At 42.0% G+C, this 21,170-nt stretch overlaps 2 protein-coding genes across 2 annotated transcripts; both read left to right on the top strand.

Moving 5' to 3' along the window:
• The first annotated feature begins 200 nt into the window (after positions 1 to 200).
• Positions 201 to 1,578, top strand: LOC109220175. Its single transcript, XM_019384636.1, has 3 exons — positions 201 to 387; positions 579 to 790; positions 964 to 1,578. The coding sequence occupies exons 1-3, from the start codon at positions 201 to 203 to the stop codon at positions 1,576 to 1,578; spliced, it is 1,014 nt and encodes a 337-aa protein (XP_019240181.1).
• A 114-nt stretch (positions 1,579 to 1,692) lies between these two features.
• LOC109220174 lies at positions 1,693 to 2,720 on the top strand. The gene is made up of 2 exons (XM_019384635.1): positions 1,693 to 2,223; positions 2,370 to 2,720. Exons 1-2 carry the CDS (start codon positions 1,693 to 1,695, stop codon positions 2,718 to 2,720), a joined length of 882 nt encoding a protein of 293 aa, XP_019240180.1.
• The last annotated feature ends 18,450 nt before the right edge of the window (positions 2,721 to 21,170 follow it).

Here is a 21,170-nt window from a genome sequence, read left to right as displayed (position 1 = left end):
TAATGATTTTAAATCCTGGGATTTCAGACCATACTCCTTTGTGTGTCGAATTACAAAATAATGTACAAAGAAGTCCAAAGCCTTTTAGATTCTTGAACTGCCTTGCAGATCACACAGATTTCCTGAAAGTGGTGGCTAATACCTGGTACAAACCTACAACAAAGCAGCACATGAAAAACATATGGTGAAAGCTAAAAGAAATGAAGAAAGAATTGAAACAACTGAATCATGCAGAATTCAGGAATATAGGGGAGAAGATGGAATTCTATAGGAAGAAGCTACAAGACATACAAACACAAAGGGGCCATCAAACTCAACTAGATTTCCTGTTTGAAGAAGAGACAGAAGTGAAGATGAAGCTAGAGAAATGGAGCCTAGTGGAGGGAAGTATCCTAAAGCAGAAATCTAGGAATAAATGGGTAGAACTAGGGGATGAGAACAATGCCTACTTCTTTGCCAGCTTAAGGAGCAGACAGACTTAGAACAGAATTACAAGCCTTTGTGATTCTAATGAAAACATTATCCACCAGCCAGAAGATATTGCTATCGAAGTAACTAGTTCTACAAAGCACTACTAGGGAGTGCTGCTAGCCAACTGCCAGCAATAGACCCTGAGGTAATGAAACGTGGAAAAATGCTTAATAGACACCAACAATTGCAGCTAGTGTCACAGGTTACTAAGGAAGAAGTATTTCAAGCCCTTATGAGTATTGATGATCATAAAGCTCTAGGATGTGATGGTTTCAATGCACTCTTTTTCAAAAAAGCTTGGAGTGTGATTGGAAACAAGGTTACTGAAGCAGTCCTCCAATTCTTCATTGATGGAGATATATACAAAGCTATAAACTGTACAACAATTACACTAATCCCAAAGATCAAGAACCCCACAAAAATATCAGAATTCAGACCAATAGCATGCTGCACTATGCTATATAAGCTGATTTCCAAAATCCTTACTACTAGGATGCAGGTGATGATGGACAGTCTGGTGGACAAAAGTCAATCAGCCTTTGTTCCAGGAAGATTAATCACAGACAATATCATCTTGAGCATGAATTGGTGAAGGGCTATGGCAGGAAAGGTATCACCCCTAGATGTATGCTAAAAATAGACGTGAGAAAGGCTTATGACTCAATAGAATGGCCATATGTTGAGCAAGTCCTTCAATGCCTCCAGTTCCCAGCAAAGTTTATCAGATGGATTATGTGCTGCATCTCAACAGTATCCTATTCAGTTTTACTCAATGGAGAGCCACTACCACCTTTTCCAGCTAAGAAAGGTCTAAGGCAAGGAAACCCTCTTTCCCCATTCCTTTTTGTGCTTGCCATGGAATACCTTAGCAGAAGTTTGAAGGGTGTCTGTGAAGATAAAAAGTTCAAATTTCACCCTAGATGCAAAAGGATGCAGATTATTCAGCTTGGATTTGCAGATGATCTCTTATTATTCTGCAATGGAGAACTAGAGTCTATCACTATCCTGATGCAGTGCTTCCAAAAGTTCTCACAAGTGTCTGGATTGAGTGCCAATACTGAGAAAAGCTCAGTGTACTTTGGTGGTGTCCCTCAGGAGATCCAATAACTAATCCTTCAGACTACCCAATTTGGTAAGGGGGATCTACCTTTTAGGCACTTACGTATTCCCCTGAGTACAAAAAGGTTGTCTATTATTCAATGCAAACCTCTAATAGACAAGATGCTGGCTAGAATAAAATCATGGACCACTAGATACTTATCATATGCTGGAAGAATCCAACTTGTGAAATCCGTGTTGTACTCTATTCAAGTATACTGGTCACAAGTGTTTGTGCTGCCAAAAAAAGTTGTTCAGATGATAGAAGCCACTTGCAGAAGTTTTTTATGGACTGGAGGTAGTGATCTTAGCAAGAAAGCACTGATTGCTTGGGATAGAGTATGCCTTCCTAAAGCAGCAGGGGGTCTAAATATTTTAGACATCTATACATGGAACTGGGCTGCGATTGGTAAACTACTATGGAACATATGCAGGAAGAAAGATTGCCTATGGGTAAAGTGGATCCACGCTTACTATATCAAGACAGGGGAAGTATGGGAGACTAAGACTACCAAAGCCTCATGGGTGGTACAGAAGATTATTAAAGCTAAAAGCATGTTTGAAAAAATAGGTCTCCACGAAACAGATGTAGTTGCTATGACCAAATACTCAATAAAGGATATGTATAGAGCCTACCGTGGGGAATTTCAGAAAGTACCTTGGAGAAGAATGATCTGCAACAATAATGGCCAGCCTAAATGGACATTTATCTTATTCTTGGCTCTCCACAGAAGACTACAAACTAAGGAGAGGATAGCATGCTGGCTAATTTAGTTGATATGGATTGTGTGCTATGCAAGCAAGAAAATGAAGATATTGATCATTTACTATTTGAGTGCATGTATGCTAAACATGTGTGGTCAAAGCTCCTAGCTTGGCAAAGCATAAAAAGAGAAGTGTGGAACTGGAAGCATGAAGTACAATGGGCTATAGAAAATGCTACTGGGAAGACTGCTCAACAGGAGGTATACAAAATGTTATTAGCTGGTGGAGTGTATCACTTATGGCAGGAAAGGAATGCAAGAATTTTCAAGGAAAGCAGCAGATCTGCAGATCAAGTAGTCAAGCAACTGATAAGAGAGATTCATGTTAGAGCTCGCAGAGATAGTAGATTGGATAGATATATGAAAGATTTGAATTTTTATCCTTAGAAAGTAGAGCTCTGTAGACAAGGTTGAATAGAGATAGTATGCAGCAAGTTTGGGACTTATGTCCAAACTACTGATCTCCAGATGAAAAATGTGTAACTGATTTTGTGATGATATAAAATATAATATAATTACCAAAAAAAAATGTCCCAAGGGCGAGACAAAATGTGTTATGGGATTGAAGGGCTGAATGAAGGGAAAGAGAAGAGAAATATAGGGAGTTTAATGAATTAAAAATGGGCTCTGATGTTTCTATTCCTGGACATGTACACCTTTTTCAGTTAAAAAGAGCTTAATTGGCTAATTACGTAGAAATTACTGATTCGAACGCATTAGCTATTTTAGCGGACTCTCTTCGAGAGCCTTAGGGTGAAATTTTAACTGAGATTTATCATGATATTTGGCCCAGTGCACCTTTTAGCATGTATGTACAAGAGTTAGTGTTCGATTGATACATGTATCTCCTAGCAAACATGTAAATTGTTATTATGTGATTTATCTTAACGAAATTTAAATTATGTTACTTGTCTCACCAGTTAGATACATTGTCTATCATTTTTTTGTAGTGGATTGAGACTCGAAATAAAGTACACACCAAGAAGTAATTTTAATATTAATTAAAATATTTAGATATCGATGAGGAATGGAAACGTAGTGACCGTTCGATTCTATACTAAATGTAGAATTAATATTACAATTAATTTACTTGAGTGTGTAATCACATGCATAAATTAACTGAAGTATATATTGATGAGTTAACCTTGTAATATTGTCTCTAATAACAAGCATGGCATCAAAAAGTATCATTGCTGACTTGAACAAGGGTTACAAACTGAATGGTGAAAATTACGACATCTGGAGTCATAAGATGTGGTATGTACTCGAAAAGCAAGATGCTCTTGAAAGTATTAACCATGCTATGAGTCACACAGAGGAGGGTACACTGCCCAACACAGGAGGGATCTGGAAACTTACAATATTTGGAAGAAGAAAGATTCCACTGCACGTGGAATTATTGTAAGTTCAGTTGCTGATGATCTCATCAACGAATGTGAGCAATATCCTACTGCTCAAGCCATGTGGGCACATTTAAGAGAGGCATATGGGGGTACGACTGTGACTCGCCTTCGACAGTTGACAATCAAGTCTGACACGTACAAAAAGCGTCATGATCACGGTGTCAAGCAACATTTAAGGGTGATGTCAAATATGATTGCTTAACTCAAAAGTGCTGGTCATGTTCTCTTTGATGAGCAGTAGGTTCAGGCAGTGCTTCGGTCTCTTCCCAATAATTGGGAACATCTCAAGGTTAACTTGACCCACAATGATAGCATCAAAACTTTTGCTGATGTTGCCCGTCATGTGGAGCTTGAAGACGAGCGGCTTGGTGCTGCTAAAGCTATACCTAATGCCTTTGTGGCAGAATCAAGTGGTACAAAGAGATCAAGCTTCAAGTGCAAGAGAAACTAAAAAAAGGACGGAAAGGGTAAGGAGACCGGAGAAGGATCCTCCAAGAAAAGAAACAAGCCAAATTCCAAGAAAGGAAAATGGCTCTATAAGAAGAAAGATAAGAGCAAGATGAAGTGCTACAATTGCCAAGTCCCAGGGCATTTTTCTCGAGAGTGCACTGAGCCGAAAAAGGTAGCGTTTCAAAATGCATCTCCTAGTGCTATATATGTTTCTAGCACAGTTTTACTAACTGAATCTTATCCTGTGTGGATTGTAGACTCAGGGGCCACCGACCATGTGAGCCGTGATAGAGAAGAGTTCATAGAGTTTCGTCGAGTTTCACCTGGATCAAAGCATGTATATGTGGGAAATAATGCAAAGCTTTAAGTCAAGGGGATAGGAACTTGCAGAATGGACATGCGTGGCGGCCGATATTTGATGTTGCATGACGTCCTGTATGTTCGGAGATTCGACAAAACTTAGTCTCTGTCTCTGTTCTTCTAGATTTAGATTTCAATTTGAACTCTAGTCGCAATGGTCTTAGAATTACTCAAGGCAATGTTTTTTTATGGTTTTGGACATTGTTATGATGGTTTTATTGTGTTAGATTGCAATCCTTCTACGTATAACTATTATGTTGACCGTTGTGTTATGGCATGTTATTCTAGTAACAATGATGTTGATGTTATTACATGGCATGCAAGATTATGTCACATAGGGCAGGATCGAATGAATAGATTGTCTAAGGAAGGACATTTAGGTTCTTTCTCTAAATTGAAATGCCAACTTGTGAAAATTGTCTTACCGGAAAGATTACACGTAAACCATTTGGAAAGGCTAAGAGAGCTGATTTTCCATTGCAATTAATCCATTCTGATATCTGTGGTCCAATGAATGTGAGGGTTAGGTCTGGTGTTTTATATTTTATTACGCTCATTGATGATTTCACACGCTTTGGCTACGTCTATTTGATTTCTCATAAATCGGAAGCACTTGAATTCTTTAAGAAATAGTTGAATGAAGTTGACAATCAATTAGACAAAAGGATTAAGACCTTAAGAACCGATAGAGGGTGTGAATATCTATCAAAAGAATTTGGAGAATTGTGTAATGAAAAGGGCATCACAGTCAGTTAACTATTCCGTACACACCTCAACAAAATGGTGTAGCAGAAAGGAGGAATAGAATACTATTGGACATGATAAGGTCCATGATGACGCAGGCAAATTTACCAATCTCCTTTTGGGGAGACGCGTTATTGACTGCAACCTACATATTGAATAAAGTGCCTTCTAAATCAATTTCTTCTACTCCTTATGATCTATGGACTGGTCATAAATCAAACTTAAAGGATTTACGACCTTGGGGTTGTGCTGCATATGTAAAAGATTCTCTTAGCAAGTTTAGTAAAATTAGGTCCAAAAGGCAAGAAATGTATCTTTATAAGATATTCAGAACACTCCAAAGGGTATATGTTCAATTGTGAATTAGAGGATGGAAGTGTTACTGAGATTGAATCGCGAGATGTCACATTTTTGGAAAATGATTTTCCAAAGAAGGGTGAGGTAAAGAATGGAGAGCCTCTTTATGAAATGTTGAACTCAAACAGTCAGCAAGTGTCTTCTGACACAATTAATAATCAAATTGATCAAGATCTTATTCTTGATCCGAGTGGGAGTGGGAACTCTCAATCTCAAAATCCTTCTGACGAACCTGAATTTCAACTACGAAAAAGTGCCAGGAGAAATATACCCAAACGTACTTATGACATTGAAGATTATGTTTTCTTGGTATCTCCCACAGAAATAGATGAGCCAAAGTCTGTGACTGAGGCTTTATCGAGCCCTGGAAAAGATGAGTGGATGAAAGCAATGAAAGAATAATTAGAGTCCCTGAAAACCAACAAAGTCTGGGATCTAGTTGACCTTCCGCCTGGGCATAGAGCCATTGGGAACAAATGAGTTCTCAAAGTTAAACGCAAAGCGGATGGGTCAATAGAAAGATACAAGGCACGATTGGTGGCAAAAGGCTTTACTCAAGAAGCTGGAAAAGATTATGAGGAAACATTATCACCAGTTGTGAAGTTTACCTCAATTCGCTTACTTTTGGCTATTGTTGCACGTTTGGATTTAGAATTACATCAAATGGACGTGAAGACAGCTTTTCTCAATGGAGAACTAAACGAAGAAATCTACATGGAACAACCTGTAGGCTTCATTGTAAAAGGGCAAGAAAAGAAGGTCTGTAAATTGAAAAGATCTATTTATGGCCTGAAGCAATCTTCAAGGAAATGGTATTTGAGATTTCACAAGGAGGTGACCTCATATGATTTCACCATGATCAATGAAGACCATTGCATTTATGTGAAGAAGTCCAATGGGATGTTTGTAATTCTTTCTCTTTATATGGACGATATTTTATTGGCCGGAAACAATTTGGAGTATTTGAAAACTATCAAGTCATGGCTTTCAAAGTCATTTGACATGAAAGATATGGGAGAGGCAAATTATATCCTTGGAGTTAAGATCCAAAGAGACCGTTCCAAAAGTTATTGAGTCTATCTCAGGAAACTTATATAAAGAAAATTTTGGAGCGTTTTTGCATGAATAGTTGAAAATCCATAGATACTCCTATAGCGAGAGGTGAAAATTTAAGCCTTGAAATGTGTCCCAAGACTGAAAATGAAAAGGAAGACATGTCTCGAGTTCCATATTCAAGTGCTGTCGGGAGCTTGATGTACGCTATGATGTGTACTCGCCCAGATATTTGTTATGTCGTAGGTCTGGTTAGCAAGTATCAAGCCAATCCTGGAAGAGATCATTGGAAAGCTTGTGAGCATGTGATTTTTGCCTCGCACGAATTACTCCTACAGATTTCTTAGATTTAGGATTTTTTCTTTTAATTGTTTAATTTGTAGGAATTAATTGCATAATTTTCGTGTTTATTTGCATTTTTACTGTGTGCATTTTTATTTAACATAATTCATAAAAATACAAAATTCGCATTTGCATTTAGGATTTAATCTTATATATTTTAGATTAATTAGTAATTAGGATTTCACAAAAAATATAAAAATCACAAAAAATGAGTTATTTTTGCTTTGGTTAACTTTTAGCTTTGATTTTGGTTAGATTTCCTTTAAATTTGGTATTTAATTAATTGTATCAATTATTAAATAGATTGGGTAGGTTAATTTAGTTTTTAGAATTAATTTAGACTTTTAAATTTTAATTTGAAAAAAAAAAAAGAAGAGAAAAGAAAATCAAAAGAAATTTGAGTCTCTTATTTTTAAAAAGACCCAAATTTTGGGCCAATTTCTGGTTTAAGTTACCGGCCCAAATCAAAGACCCAAACACCCGTCCAAAAACTAGCCCAAATTACCCTTGCACCCGGTCCAACACCCCCATAACCTAAACGATGCCGTTTTGCTCGCAGCAAATCTCAGCCGTCGAGGTTTACTTGATCGAACGGCTGAGAAGCTGGGGTGTGAGAGTATTTAAATGTCCAAACGTTACCCCCCCCCAGAACCCCCCTACCCTCACCATCTCTCCGACCTCTCACCTGAACCCTGATGCCGCCTCCTCCGGCGTCCGCCGCCGGCCGGAAATCGCCTCCGCCGGCGGCGATTGTCCAAATGCTCCCAAATTTTCACCACTGCCTCCCCTTCACCTCCCCTTTACAAATCCAGCCTTACCTTTCCTCAAATCCCCTCCGAACCCCTCGAATAGCCAAAACAGTGGTTGCCGCCTCCGCCGTACACGGCGGCGCCACCTCCAAACTGCCCCAAAATTATACCCTAGGGTCTCCTCACCTCCTTCTTCCTAAATCCTAAACCAAAACCATTCAAACCCAAGTCGAACCCTTCGAATTTTAGATCTAGGGTTTTCGTTCAAGACTTTTCGAGTTTCCAGGGTTAGCCGGTGTGCGAAAGGGTTTTAAAATTATGCTATGCGTTTGTTCTTGACAAGAACAAACACATAACAATATTTTAAGACCAGATTCGAAATCAATCAAGTTAAAGCCCAAAATCAGTGAGTTTCTGAATTTTTCTCTTGTTTTGTTATTTGAATTAGTTTCCTCTCTATGATTGATTCCTTTTCATGATTAATCGATTTAGGTACTGATTGTTATTTTTGCTTACCAATCCGTTTAGGGTCAGTAGTTGATTTTGTTTTCTCTGTTCATATGTGTTCGTTTTCATTTTGGTTGAGTTCTAATTTTCTGATAATTGATAGCACGAACCTGTTCTTTTAATTTGTTTGTGTTTGATTCATAAGTTTCTGTAGCTTGATTTGGAATTTTTATCAATTTTGGTTCTTAATTTTGTCTAGTTCATAGTAGTAACAGTGTTTAATTAGAATTAATTTCCAGTGTTGATTAGTTAGATGGATTAGTTCAATTTTAGGTTTTTTTTTTTTTTGGAATTGTTTGGGTATAGTTGAATACTCCAGCGTTTGTTTGTTTAACCATGGTTAATTTTTGACTAAGTTTAGAAGAGGTTGGGGGTTAGTTTGACATAGGCTAGTAATTTCAGAACTGATTCAAGGGTAAGTTAGGCATTTCAAAGAGAAGGAATCTTGTAGTAACTAAAAAGAATTACCTAGAAGCTTCTAGAATAGGGCTCAAGTTAGATTTCAGTAAGTTTAGGATAGTAACTTGGGTAACAAGTTAAAAAATAAGGGACTAAAAGCTGAAAATGGGTAAGGACTAAAAAGAAAACTAAAAATCTGAAGGTAGCCCTAGGCTTTGCCTATAAAAGGCACACCCATTGCCTTCTTTAACAAGTTTTTTGGATCTGAAAAATTCCCCAAAAATTCTCTGCAAGTTTGCCTCTCTGAAAAATTCTAAAAGGGTTCAGCCTCAAATTTCCCTCTCAAAGCAATTTTTAGTAAATTCAGAACCTAGAATTTGAAAATCAAATCAAAAGCCAGACCTAACAAACAAAAAACAACAGAAGAGTCCAAAATACTGCTCTGTTGAAACTTCCTAGATCGATTTCGAAGTTTTAGCTCCTAATTCAAGTTCCTAGCATAAAATTGGTTGGTGAATTCTGGGTGTTTTTGACTGCTGAAGCTTTGGACATAGCCTAAGTTTAATTGCAAGTCTATTTGAGCCTACCTGGTTATTTTGTGGGTGCTACTCTTCCGTCGTTCAGTTCTGGGTGTTGTGGTGTTATTTTGGATCTTAAAAATTGGCTCTATTTGCTGTTGATATGAGCTGCTGACTGCTGCTGTCTGTCATTGCTGATCTCCTCTTCTCTTCTTTGTTTCATTATCCAGGTACAAGCCCTAAACCATGGTGATGAATATTTGATTTAAGAAGCGAAATGGAAATCTCATTACTCTTGGCTTGGTGTTTATGTTAGCTTAGTTTAATTCCAATTTTAGTAGCTAAATGTTGTAATTGAACTGGACTATACAGACTTTTGATTTGAGGTAGTAAGAGCCATGTTAGCTATGCCTTGATATTATAATTTATAGTTTGTTTGTTGCTGACTTTAATTTCATAAGTCATTATAGTGCATTAGGATTAATCATATAAGCGTTAATAAACAGTGTCTCATGTGTTATAGGGACTGCTTCATCACTTCAGGAATGTTTCATGTGTTAATAAGCAGTTGAATGCAGCTCTGTGATTAAATGATAGTAGACGTAGTATTGTAATTAGGGCAAACAATTATAATCGGCTTTTGAGATCAAGTACTCAACGTTCCAGCGCATCAAATAAGTTCCAAGTGTAATTACATTAACCAGCTATCAAAATCTCTAAATGTTTGTATCATGTTCAGATTATGTGTCAAGTTTAGAATTAATTAGCAATGATATTGAATTTGGGTTCCCCTCTCTCTGTTAGTTGATCCCTGAATTGAATGGCTTGGAATCGTGTAGTAGTTTGTTTGGTTTCGTTGATAGGCCCAGGGCGTACAGCCCAAGCCATTTTGGACCCTAATATGGATGATAATTTCCCATTTGGGCTTGCATTGAAACCAGGGCTAGTATCAGTCCGCAAAACAAACTGACGCCATCTTTATTTGTTGGGCCAAGTCCAAAAATCCAAGTTTGAAGGCCCAAAAACTTGTTATAGGTCAAAGCCTTTAAAATTACATTAGGAATATGGGGAATTAGTTTGCAATATAAATTTTGGTTTTTCGAGTTAGGCAGCGGGTTCAAATTAAGAGGGTCCTCCCTTTTGTTTGAATTCGGGCTTGAACTCGAGGCCCGAATTTATAAATGCAAATTAATTGACCCTTTTAGAGACAAATTAAATAGAAAATCGTAGTTCGCTTTAGGCTAGCCTTAAAATAATAAAATGAGACGAGCCTCGCCAAATAAAAATGCATAAATTGCGGGGCCCTCATTAAATACTTTATTAAAATATTTTAGAAATTCGGGACATGCCATTTAGCGAATTTTCATGGCTTCCCGCAAAGTTAATAAGACGCTGGCCACTTTAGACGCGCTTTTAATAATATTACTTTCCTAAACTCGGGTGCGCATTTCATGCAACTCAAATCCAAATTTCAAAATGTTGAATAAGAGGTGTTGAGGATCCGGGTGCATTTCATGTGACGTGATCCAAAAATACGCTCTTAAACGGCGTTCACTTTCATAAGAACCAATTAAAAGCGGTTAAACAAATTTATAAAATTGCACTATAGGTTTGAACATGCATAAAACCAGATTTTTAGCCATTTATAATAATTTAAGCGACCGTGCTAGAACCACGGGATCCGGGGGTGTCTAACACCTTCCCTCGGGTCAACAGAATTCCTTATTCAGAATTTCTGGTTCGCAGACTCCAATTGGGAAGTCGAAATTTTCCTCGATTTGGGATTTAAATTAAATCGGTGACTTTGGACACCAAAAGCCAATCCTATCCCAAGTGGCGACTCTAAAAATCAATAAATAATCCCATTTCGAATAATGTCACTTTAAATGGAAAAACTCCCTTATGCATTATCCTTCGGGGTAGGTGTGTAAAAAAGAAGGTGTGACAAAGCTGTGAAGAGAATTTTCAGATATCTGAAGGGAACTACAGATTATTCACTATGTTATGGTGGAAATGATTTATACTTAAGAGGATATACAGATGCTGATTGGGCTGGTGACCGGAATGATAGAAAATCAACATTCGGTTATGCCTTCTTACTTAATGGTGGTGCTATATCATGGAAAAGTAAGAAACAAACCTGTGCAGCCCTTTCAACGATGGAAGCTGAGTTCGTGGCTTGTGCATCTGCAGTACAAGAAGCTGTTTGGTTGAAGAGATTCTTTGAGCATTTGGATATTACAAAGAACTCTCAAGATCACATGACTCTATATTGTGATAGTCAAGCGGCTATTGCATATACAAAAGATCCTAAGTATCACAGCAAGACCAAACACATTGACATCAAGTATTACTTTGTTAGAGACATGGTAGCAAGTGGAGAGACAAATTTACAATACATTTCTACGCGATGCATGATAGCTGATCCTTTTACAAAGGCGATATCTGGAGACCTGTTTGAGAAACATGTTATGGCTCTATGTTTGCGAAGGATATGAACATATTTATGTATTGTAAAATGGCTTTAGTATTATAATATGCTCATCAATATTTGACTCTTGAATTTATGCTTATATCTCGTATGCATGTGATGAATGTTTTGTTGATAAAGTATGTCGAACAAGTCGGGAGATTGGCTCTCTCACACGAGCAATCGCCTCTTACGTTAAGAATCATGAAGAGATGAGATCTTATAGAACCTTGGATAATGCAAGGTTATATTTACTTGTAAAGGTCGGTCTTGACAACTAATCAAACTTATGAATTTCACTATTCGATTATGACTTGTTTTGTAAGCCAGATGCAAGTTTCTCTAAGAAGATGGTTCAAGGATTATTGAAGTGAGAAACTCGGGTTAGACATTTGGAGGTGTCTAGACCAAAATCTGTACGGTGTTGAATGATTAAAAGAATAAGGCACACGCGCCAATATAAGGTGAGAACACCGTAACATGTGTTTCATACCACGTGTGCTATCGACCATGGGATAATGTAAGAATGAATCCGTGATTTTTCATTGTGTGAGATCCGAAAGAAGTTATATCAACTTTTATTAGAATACCCTTTGACCTTTTACTGTCTCTTGAAGTGCCAATCAGTGTTGCTACTGTAGCATGTCACTAATAGCGATGAGTGATTTGGCAATTGTAATGATCCGGCCCGTCATTTTTGGAATTTTTGCCCCGATCCCCTATTAACTGCTTCCCCTAAGTTCATTTTTGCTATTTTTGGTTTGCCAGGACGTTCGGTGTTGGGTTTTCGGAGAGTTTTGGGACACTTAGTCCCTAAATGAGAGCTTAAGTATTGGAAAGTTACCCGTAGTCGGAACAGTGTGAAGACGGCCTCGGAATGGAAATCCGATGGTTCGTTAGCTCTGTTAGGTGATTTCGGGGTTGGGAGCGTGTTCGGAATGTGTTTCGGAGGTCCGAAGCTAATTTAGGCTTGAAATGCCGAAAGTTGGAATTTCGAAGTTTCCGGTCCGATAGTGAGATTTTGATCCGAGGGTCGGAATGGAATTCCGAAAGTTGCAGTAGCTCCTTCATGTCATTTGGGATGTGTGTGCAAAGTTTCAGGCCATTCGAACGTGTTTTGGTTAGGTTTTTGATCGAAAGCGTATTTTGAAGAAAATTGGAGTTCTTAGGCTTAAATCCTTGATTAATTCGAGTTTCCGATATTGTTTTAGGTGTTTTAAGGATTGGTACAAGTTTGAATAGGGTATTAGGTGATGTTGGTGCTTTTGGTTGAGGTCCCGGGGGCCTCGGGATGAATTCGGATGGTTGACGGAAGGTTTTTGGAGTTGAAGAGCTGCTGAAGATTTCTGGTATCTGTCATAACCGCACCTGCGGTTGGGTTTCCATAGGTGCGGAGCCGCAGAAGCGGCCTGGCCAGCGCAGATGCGGACGTTGGTGCTCCCTCAGCTTTCCGTAGATGCGGAAGTTTAACCGCAGATGCGGTTTCGCACCTGCGAAATTAGTATCGCAGATGCGGCCCTTGGCTGGTTAATGGAAACCGCAGAAGCGGCATATGTTCCGCAGAAGCGGGACCGCAGATGCGGTCCCTTGACCGCAGATGCGGAAATCACTGGAATGAAATATGAAATTCGAGGGTTTAGTTTCAAAAGTTAGAAAAATCAAATTGGAGCTCGGGAGAGGGCGATTCTGAGAGGGATTTGAAGAGGAGATCATTGGGTAACGTTTCTTTAATCCTTTCTAGTTATATTCCATCAATCTATAGTTAATTTTATCATTTAAATTCGGATTGGGGATCAAAAATTGGGAAAAATTGGAAGAAACTTCTTAGACCGAATTATTGAGTTTTGAGTGGGTGTTTGACCTCCGATTTGGGAGATTTTTGTATGGTTAGACTCGTGAGAATATGGGGGTTCTGAAAATTCAAAATTTATCCGATTCCGAGACATTGGCCTAAGGGGCATTTTGGTCATTTTTCCTAAATTCACGTCTTAGCTTTATATTAAATAGTAGAATCAGTTGTTTGAGATGTTATTTACGATATGTAATTTAATTGAATAGATTTGGGCCATTTGGAGTCGGATACTCGTGGCAAACGTGTGGTTTCGAGTTGATTTTGGAGCCGGTATGAGGTAAGTGGCTTGTCGAACCTTGTGTAGGGGACCTTCTCCCCTTAGGATATCATACTTGGTAATTGAATGCCTTGTACGTGAGGTGACGAGCGCGTACTTGAGCTAATTGTTGAAAAATCCAGTTTTACTTTAAGTACTTAAACTGTGTTTCTTCCTTACTTGCTTTATTCTACATGCAAAATATATCCCGTGTTAGTTTAGAAGAGCATTATTAGTGAATTAATTGCCTATTTTCTTAAACTGCCTTAATTGCATTATGTGAAGCATGTTAGGCTAGAATTTACTGTTTACTCATTACGGACTTAGTTTTTATTTTGATGTCCTTGAGCTGTTGTTGTGTGTTTTAAATTGGGACTACGGGACGGCATCCCGGGAGATCCTCTGTGCGTAATTATGGTCTGGATTGAGGTGCGGGATACCAAGAGATCCCTGCACGTGTATTGAGGATACCAAGAGATCCCTGGCATATGTATTGAGGATACCAAGAGATCCTCGGGATACCAAGAGATCCCTAGAGTGTATATTGAGGATACCAAGAGATCTCGATTATTTATCTTGCTGTGAGGGGGTATTTCCTTGTAGTTGCTTTTATCTCTGTTTCCGTTATTGCACTATTATTATATTGTGTAGATCTTTATTATCGATTCTCAGTATTATTGCTTATTGTCCTGTCATTCATTCTGTATATATATAGTAGGTCCCTGACCTTCCTCGTCACTACCCAACCGAGGTTAGGCTTGGCACTTACTGAGTACCGCTGTGGTGTACTCATGCCCCTTCTGCGCATGTTTTTCATGTGCAGATCCAGGTACCTCCACCCAGGCATATCACCCTCGAGGCGTAGAGATCTAGCAGAGACTTCGAGGTACATCTGCCGCGTCCGCAGACCAAGGAGTCTCTATCTTATTCTAGCTTTAGCAGATATCCTTCCTTTCTTACTGTTGTTTTAGACATTCTGGAGCTAGTGCAGTGTATTCATTCTATTAGCTTGTGTTCCCGTGAGTTTTCGGGTTTTGGGATGATATTGTAAACTTCCGTGTTATGGAATTGTATATGCCAAGTGGCATCTATACACCGTATTTTCTTTTAACTGTTCAAAGTTAAATTATTATTTTTTTCGCAAGTTATTTTGTTTTTCCGCATTTTAGGCTTACCTAGTTGTAGAGACTAGGCGCCATCACGACATGTTCACGGTGGGTGAACTGGGGTCGTGACAAGTTGGTATCAGAGCTCTAGGTTCATAGGAGTCACGGAACACAGGCCAGTTTATTAGAGTCTCGCTGATCGGTATGGAGACATCTGTACTTATCTACGGGAGGCTATGTAACTGTTAGGAAAATTCCACTTCATTTGATTTCCTTGTCGTGCGAGATTTTGACGTCACAACCAAACTTGTATCTTTCTATTCTCTCACAGATGGTGAGGACACGCACTACCCGAGAGGACCAGGCACCCGCGCCCCCTACTGCCGCCGTCAGAGGCCGGGGCCGGGGTAGAGGCCGAGGACGCGCTCGTGGTGCAGCCAGAGCACCCGCGCGAGCTGCCGCCGAGGCACCACCAGCAGTACCAGCCGGAGTCCAGACACCCAATACGTCTGCCACTATTACTCCAGCACTCCAGGAGACTTTGGCACAGTTTTTGAGTATGTACACCACTCTGGCTCAGGCAGGGTTGCTTCCCCCTGCTGCAGCCACATCCCAGGCCGGGGGAGGAGTACAGACTCCCGCCGCCCGCACTCCTGAGCAGCGAATGCATGTTGAGCAGGCCCCAGAGGTTATACCTACGCCGCCTGCAGTACCAGTTCAGCCCGAGGGTAGGTCAGCGGCTTCAGAGGATGAGCAGCGGAGACTTGAGAGGTTCAAGAAATACGATCCTCCGGTATTCAGTGGGTTAGCATCAGAGGATGACTTGGGATTTCTGGAGGAGTGCTACCGTATTCTCCGCACTATGGGCATATCAGGATCGAGCGGGGTTTCCTTCACTACTTTCCAGCTTCGAGGAGCCGCCTATCAGTGGTGGCGTGCTTATGAGTTAGACAGCCCGGATGACGCAGCTTCCCTGACTTGGGCTCAGTTTTCAGATATGTTCACGAGGGAGTATGTTCCCCAGAGTCTTAGGGTGCTTGGCGCGCGGAGTTTGAGCGTTTGCACCAGGGTACTATGACTGTCTCAAAGTATGCCGTCTGCTACATTGACTTGGCTAGACATGCCCCAGCTTTGGTTTCTACAGTCCGCGAGAAGGTTCGTCGGTTCATTGAGGGGCTTATTCCCAGCATCAGATCTAGCATGGCTCGTGAGTTAGAGACGGATATTTCTTATCAGCAGGTGGTGAGCATTGCTAGGAGGATTGAGGGTATGCATGCTAGGGATAGAGAGGAGAGGGAGGCCAAGAGGTCTCGAGAGTCGGGCCATTATTCTGGTGCCCGTGCCCCAGCTGCAGCTCGTCATGGTAGGGGTTATATGAGTCGCCCCGTTCATTCAGCTCTTCCAGCAGCCAGTGGTATTCCAGCTCCTCCTAGACCTCAGGAGCCTTATTATGCACCTCCAGTATCTAGTGCGCCTCCTGCACGAGGTGCTTCCAGTGGTCAGTCCAGCAGACCTGGCCCGAGCCAGTCACAGCCACCACGTCCTCCCAGAGCTTGTTTTGAGTGTGGTGACACACGCCATATGGTGAGGGATTGCCCTAGACTTGGGAGGGGTGCACCTCCACAGACTTCTCAGCCACAGCACGCCCCGCAGAGTTCTCAGGCTATGATCACAGCACCAGTTGCTACCCCACCTGCTCAGCCAGCTAGAGGTGGAGGTCGGGGAGGTAGAGGTCGCCCTAGAGGGGGAGGCCAGGCCAGATACTATGCCCTTCCTGCCCGTACTGAGGCTGTCGCCTCCGATTCTGTCATCACAGGTATTATCCTGGTCTGTCATAGAGATGCATCGGTTTTATTCGATCCAGGCTCCACTTATTCTTATGTGTCCTCTTATTTTGCCCCGTATTTGGGCGTATCTCGGGATTCTTTGAGTTCTCCTGTTTATGTTTCTACTCCTGTTGGAGATTCTCTTGTTGTGGACCGCGTTTATCGGTCGTGTTTGATTGCTCTTAGTGGTTTTGAGACCAGAGCCGATTTGTTATTGCTCAGCATGGTAGACTTTGATGTTATTCTGGGCATGGACTGGTTGTCGCCCCATTATGCTATTCTTGATTGTCACGCGAAAACCGTGACGCTGGCTATGCCAGGTGTACCGCGAGTAGAGTGGAGGGGTACCTTAGATCATACTTCCAGTAGAGTTATTTCATTCCTTAAGGCTCAGCGTATGGTTGAGAAGGGGTGTGACGCGTATCTAGCTTATGTGAGAGATGTCAGTATTGATACCCCTACAGTTGATTCAGTCCCAGTAGTACGGGATTTCTCTGATGTGTTTCCAGCTGATCTTCCGGGCATGCCGCCCGATAGAGATATTGATTTTGGCATTGATCTGTTGCCGGGCACTCAGCCCATTTCTATTCCTCCGTACCGTATGGCTCCTCCTGAGTTGAAGGAGTTGAAGGAGCAGTTGCAGGAATTACTTGATAAGGGTTTCATTCGGCCCAGTGTATCACCTTGGGGTGCTCCTGTCTTATTTGTGAAGAAGAAGGATGGTTCTATGCGTATGTGTATTGATTATCGCCAGTTGAACAAGGTTACAGTGAAGAACCGTTATCCTTTGCCTCGTATTGATGACCTGTTTGATCAGTTACAGGGTGCTTGTGTGTTTTCTAAGATTGACTTGCGTTCAGGCTATCATCAGTTGAAGATTCGGGAGCCAGATATCCCGAAGACTGCCTTCAGGACTCGGTATGGTCATTACGAGTTCCTTGTTATGTCATTTGGGCTGACTAATGCCCCAGCAGCCTTCATGCATCTGATGCACAGTGTTTTCCGGCCATATCTTGACTCATTCGTGATTGTTTTTATTGATGACATTCTGGTATATTCCCGGAGTCGGGAAGATCATGAGCAGCACCTGAGGACAGTGCTCCAGACCTTGAGAGAAAAGAAACTATATGCTAAGTTCTCGAAATGTGAGTTTTGGTTGGATTCCGTGGCGTTCTTGGGTCACGTGGTCTCGAGTGAGGGTATTCAGGTGGATCCGAAGAAAGTGGAGGCAGTGCAGAGTTGGCCCAGACCATCCTCAGCTACAGAGATCCGCAGTTTTCTTGGCTTGGCGGGTTATTACCGTCGATTTGTTCAGGGGTTTTCATCTATTGCAGCACCTATGACCAGACTGACCCAGAAGGGTGCTCCGTTCCAGTGGACGGAAGAGTGTGAGGAGAGCTTTCAGAAGCTCAAGACAGCTTTGACTACAGCCCCAGTTTTGATATTGCCTACCGGTTCGGGGTCTTATACTGTCTATTGTGATGCCTCGAGAGTTGGCCTTGGAGCGGTATTGATGCAGGACGGTAGGGTGATTGCCTACGCGTCCAGACAGTTGAAGATACATGAGAAGAATTATCCTGTCCATGATCTTGAGTTAGCTGCCATTGTTCATGCCTTGAAGATCTGGCGTCATTACTTGTACGGTGTGCCTTGTGAGATATATACTGATCACCGGAGTTTGCAGCATCTGTTCAAGCAGAAGGACCTTAATTTGCGTCAGAGGAGATGGCTAGAGCTGCTGAAGGATTATGACATCACTATCTTGTATCACCCGGGCAAGGCCAATGTGGTGGCCGATGCTTTGAGCCGCCGGGCAGAGAGTTTGGGGAGTTTGGCTTATTTACCAGCAGCAGAGAGGCCTATGGCGATGGATGTTCAGGCCCTAGCCAGCCAGTTTGTGAGATTGGATCTTTCGGAGCCCAGTCGGGTTCTAGCTTGCGTGGTCTCTCGGTCTTTCTTGTTTGATCGTATCCGGGAGCGTCAGTTTGATGACCCTCATTTGCTTGTCCTCAAGGACAAAGTGTTGCATGGCGATGCTCGAGATGTGACTATTGGTGATGACGGAGTATTGAGGATGCAGGGTCGAGTTTGTGTACCCAATGTTGATGGGCTTCGGGAGTTGATTCTAGAGGAGGCCCATAGTTTGCGGTATTCCATTCATCCGGGTGCCACGAAGATGTATCAGGATTTGAGGCAGCACTACTGGTGGAGGCGGATGAAGAAGGATATAGTTGGGTTTGTAGCTCGGTGCCTTAATTGTCAGCAGGTGAAGTATGAGCACCAGAGACCGGGTGGATTGCTTCAGCAGATAGAGATTCCGGAGTGGAAGTGGGAGCGGATCACCATGGACTTCGTATCTGGGCTCCCACGGACTTTGAAGAAGTTCGATGCCATTTGGGTTATTGTGGATCGGCTGACCAAGTCCGCGCATTTCATCCCTGTGTGTACTACCTATTCCTCGGAGCGGTTGGCGGAGATTTATATCCGGGAGATTGTCCGTCTGCATGGTATTCCAGTTTCCATCATTTCAGACAGAGGTACTCAGTTCACATCGCGGTTCTGGAGAGCCGTACAGCAGGAGTTGGGTACTCGGGTGGAGTTGAGCACAACATTTCACCCTCAGACGGACGGACAGTCCGAGCGCACTATTCAGATTCTTGAGGATATGCTCCGTGCGTGTGTGATTGAGTTTGGAGGTTCTTGGGATCAGTTCTTGCCATTAGCGAAGTTTGCCTACAACAACAGCTATCAGTCCAGTATTCAGATGGCACCGTACGAGGCCTTATATGGTAGACGATGTAGATCTCCGGTGGGTTGGTTCGAGCCGGGTGAGGCCTGATTGTTGGGCACAGATTTGGTTCAGGATGCTTTGGAGAGAGTCAAGGTGATTCAGGATAGACTCCGTACAGCCCAATCCAGGCAGAAGAGTTACGCGGACCGGAAGGTTCGTGATGTTTCCTATATGGTTGGAGAGCGGGTTCTGCTTCGGGTGTCGCCTATGAAGGGCGTTATGAGATTTGGGAAGAAAGGGAAGCTGAGTCCGAGGTTTATTGGCCCTTTTGAGATATTGAGGAGAGTTGGGGAGGTTGCCTATGAGCTTGCCTTACCTCCCAGCCTGGCAGGGGTTCATCCGGTATTTCATGTTTCGATGCTCCGGAGGTATCACAGTGATCCATCGCACGTGTTGGATTTCAGCTCAGTCCAGTTGGGGAAGGATCTATCCTATGTTGAGGAGCCAGTGGCAATATTGGACAGGCAGGTTAGGAAGCTGAGGTCAAAGAACATTACGTCCGTGAAGGTTCAGTGGCGGGGTCAGCCGATCGAGGAGGCGACCTGGGAGACCGAGCAGGATATGTGCAGCCAGTACCTTCATCTTTTCACTACTTCAGGTATGTCTTTGTGCTCGTTCGAGGACGAACGAATGTTTAAGTGTGGGAGGATGTAACGACCCGGCCAGTCGTTTTTGGAATTCTCGCTCCGATCCTCTATTAACTGCTTCCCCTAAGTTCATTTCTGCTATTTTGGTTTGCCGGGACGTTCGGTGTTGGGTTTTCGGACTGTTTTGGGACACTTAGTCCCTAAATGAGAGCTTAAGTGTTGGAAAGTTGTCCGTAGTCGGTATAGTGTGAAGATGGCCTCGGAATGGAAATCCGATGGTTCCGTTAGCTCCGTTAGGTGATTTCAGGGTTGGGAGCATGTTCGGAATGTGTTTCGGAGGTCCGTAGCTAATTTAGGCTTGAAATGCCGAAAGTTGGAATTTCGAAGTTTCCGGTCCGATAGTGAGATTTTGATCCGAGGGTCGGAATTGAATTCCGGAAGTTGCAGTAGCTCCGTCATGTCATTTGGGATGTGTGTGCAAAATTTCAGGCCATTCAGACGTGTTTTGGTTAGGTTTTTGATCGAAAGCGTATTTTGAAGAAAATTGGAGTTCTTAGGCTTAAATCCTTGATTAATTCAAGTTTCCGGTATTGTTTTAGGTGTTTTAAGGATTGGTACAAGTTTGAATAGGGTATTAGGTGATGTTGGTGCTTTTGGTTGAGGTCCTAGGGGACTCGGGATGAATTCGGATGGTTGACAGAAGGTTTCTGGAGTTGAAGAGCTGCTGAAGATTTCTGGTATCTATCATAACCGCACCTGCGGTTGGGTTTCCGCAGGTGCGGAGCCGCAGAAGTGGCCTGGCCGGCGCAGATGCGGACATTGGTGCTCCCTCAGCTTTTCGCAGATGCGGTTTCGCACCTGCGAAATTAGTATCGCAGATGCGGCCCTTGGCTGGTTAATGGAAACCGCAGAAGCGGCATATGTTCCGCAGATGCGGTCCCTTGACCGCAGATGCGGAAATCACTGGAATGAAATATGAAATTCGAGGGTTTAGTTTCAAAAGTTAGAAAAATCAAATTGGAGCTCGGGAGAGGGCGATTCTGAGAGGGATTTGAAGAGGAGATCAT

This window comes from Nicotiana attenuata, unplaced genomic scaffold, assembly GCF_001879085.1.
Source record: "Nicotiana attenuata strain UT unplaced genomic scaffold, NIATTr2, whole genome shotgun sequence".
Taxonomy (NCBI): domain Eukaryota; kingdom Viridiplantae; phylum Streptophyta; class Magnoliopsida; order Solanales; family Solanaceae; genus Nicotiana; species Nicotiana attenuata.
This window is presented reverse-complemented; position numbering and strand designations above follow the sequence as displayed.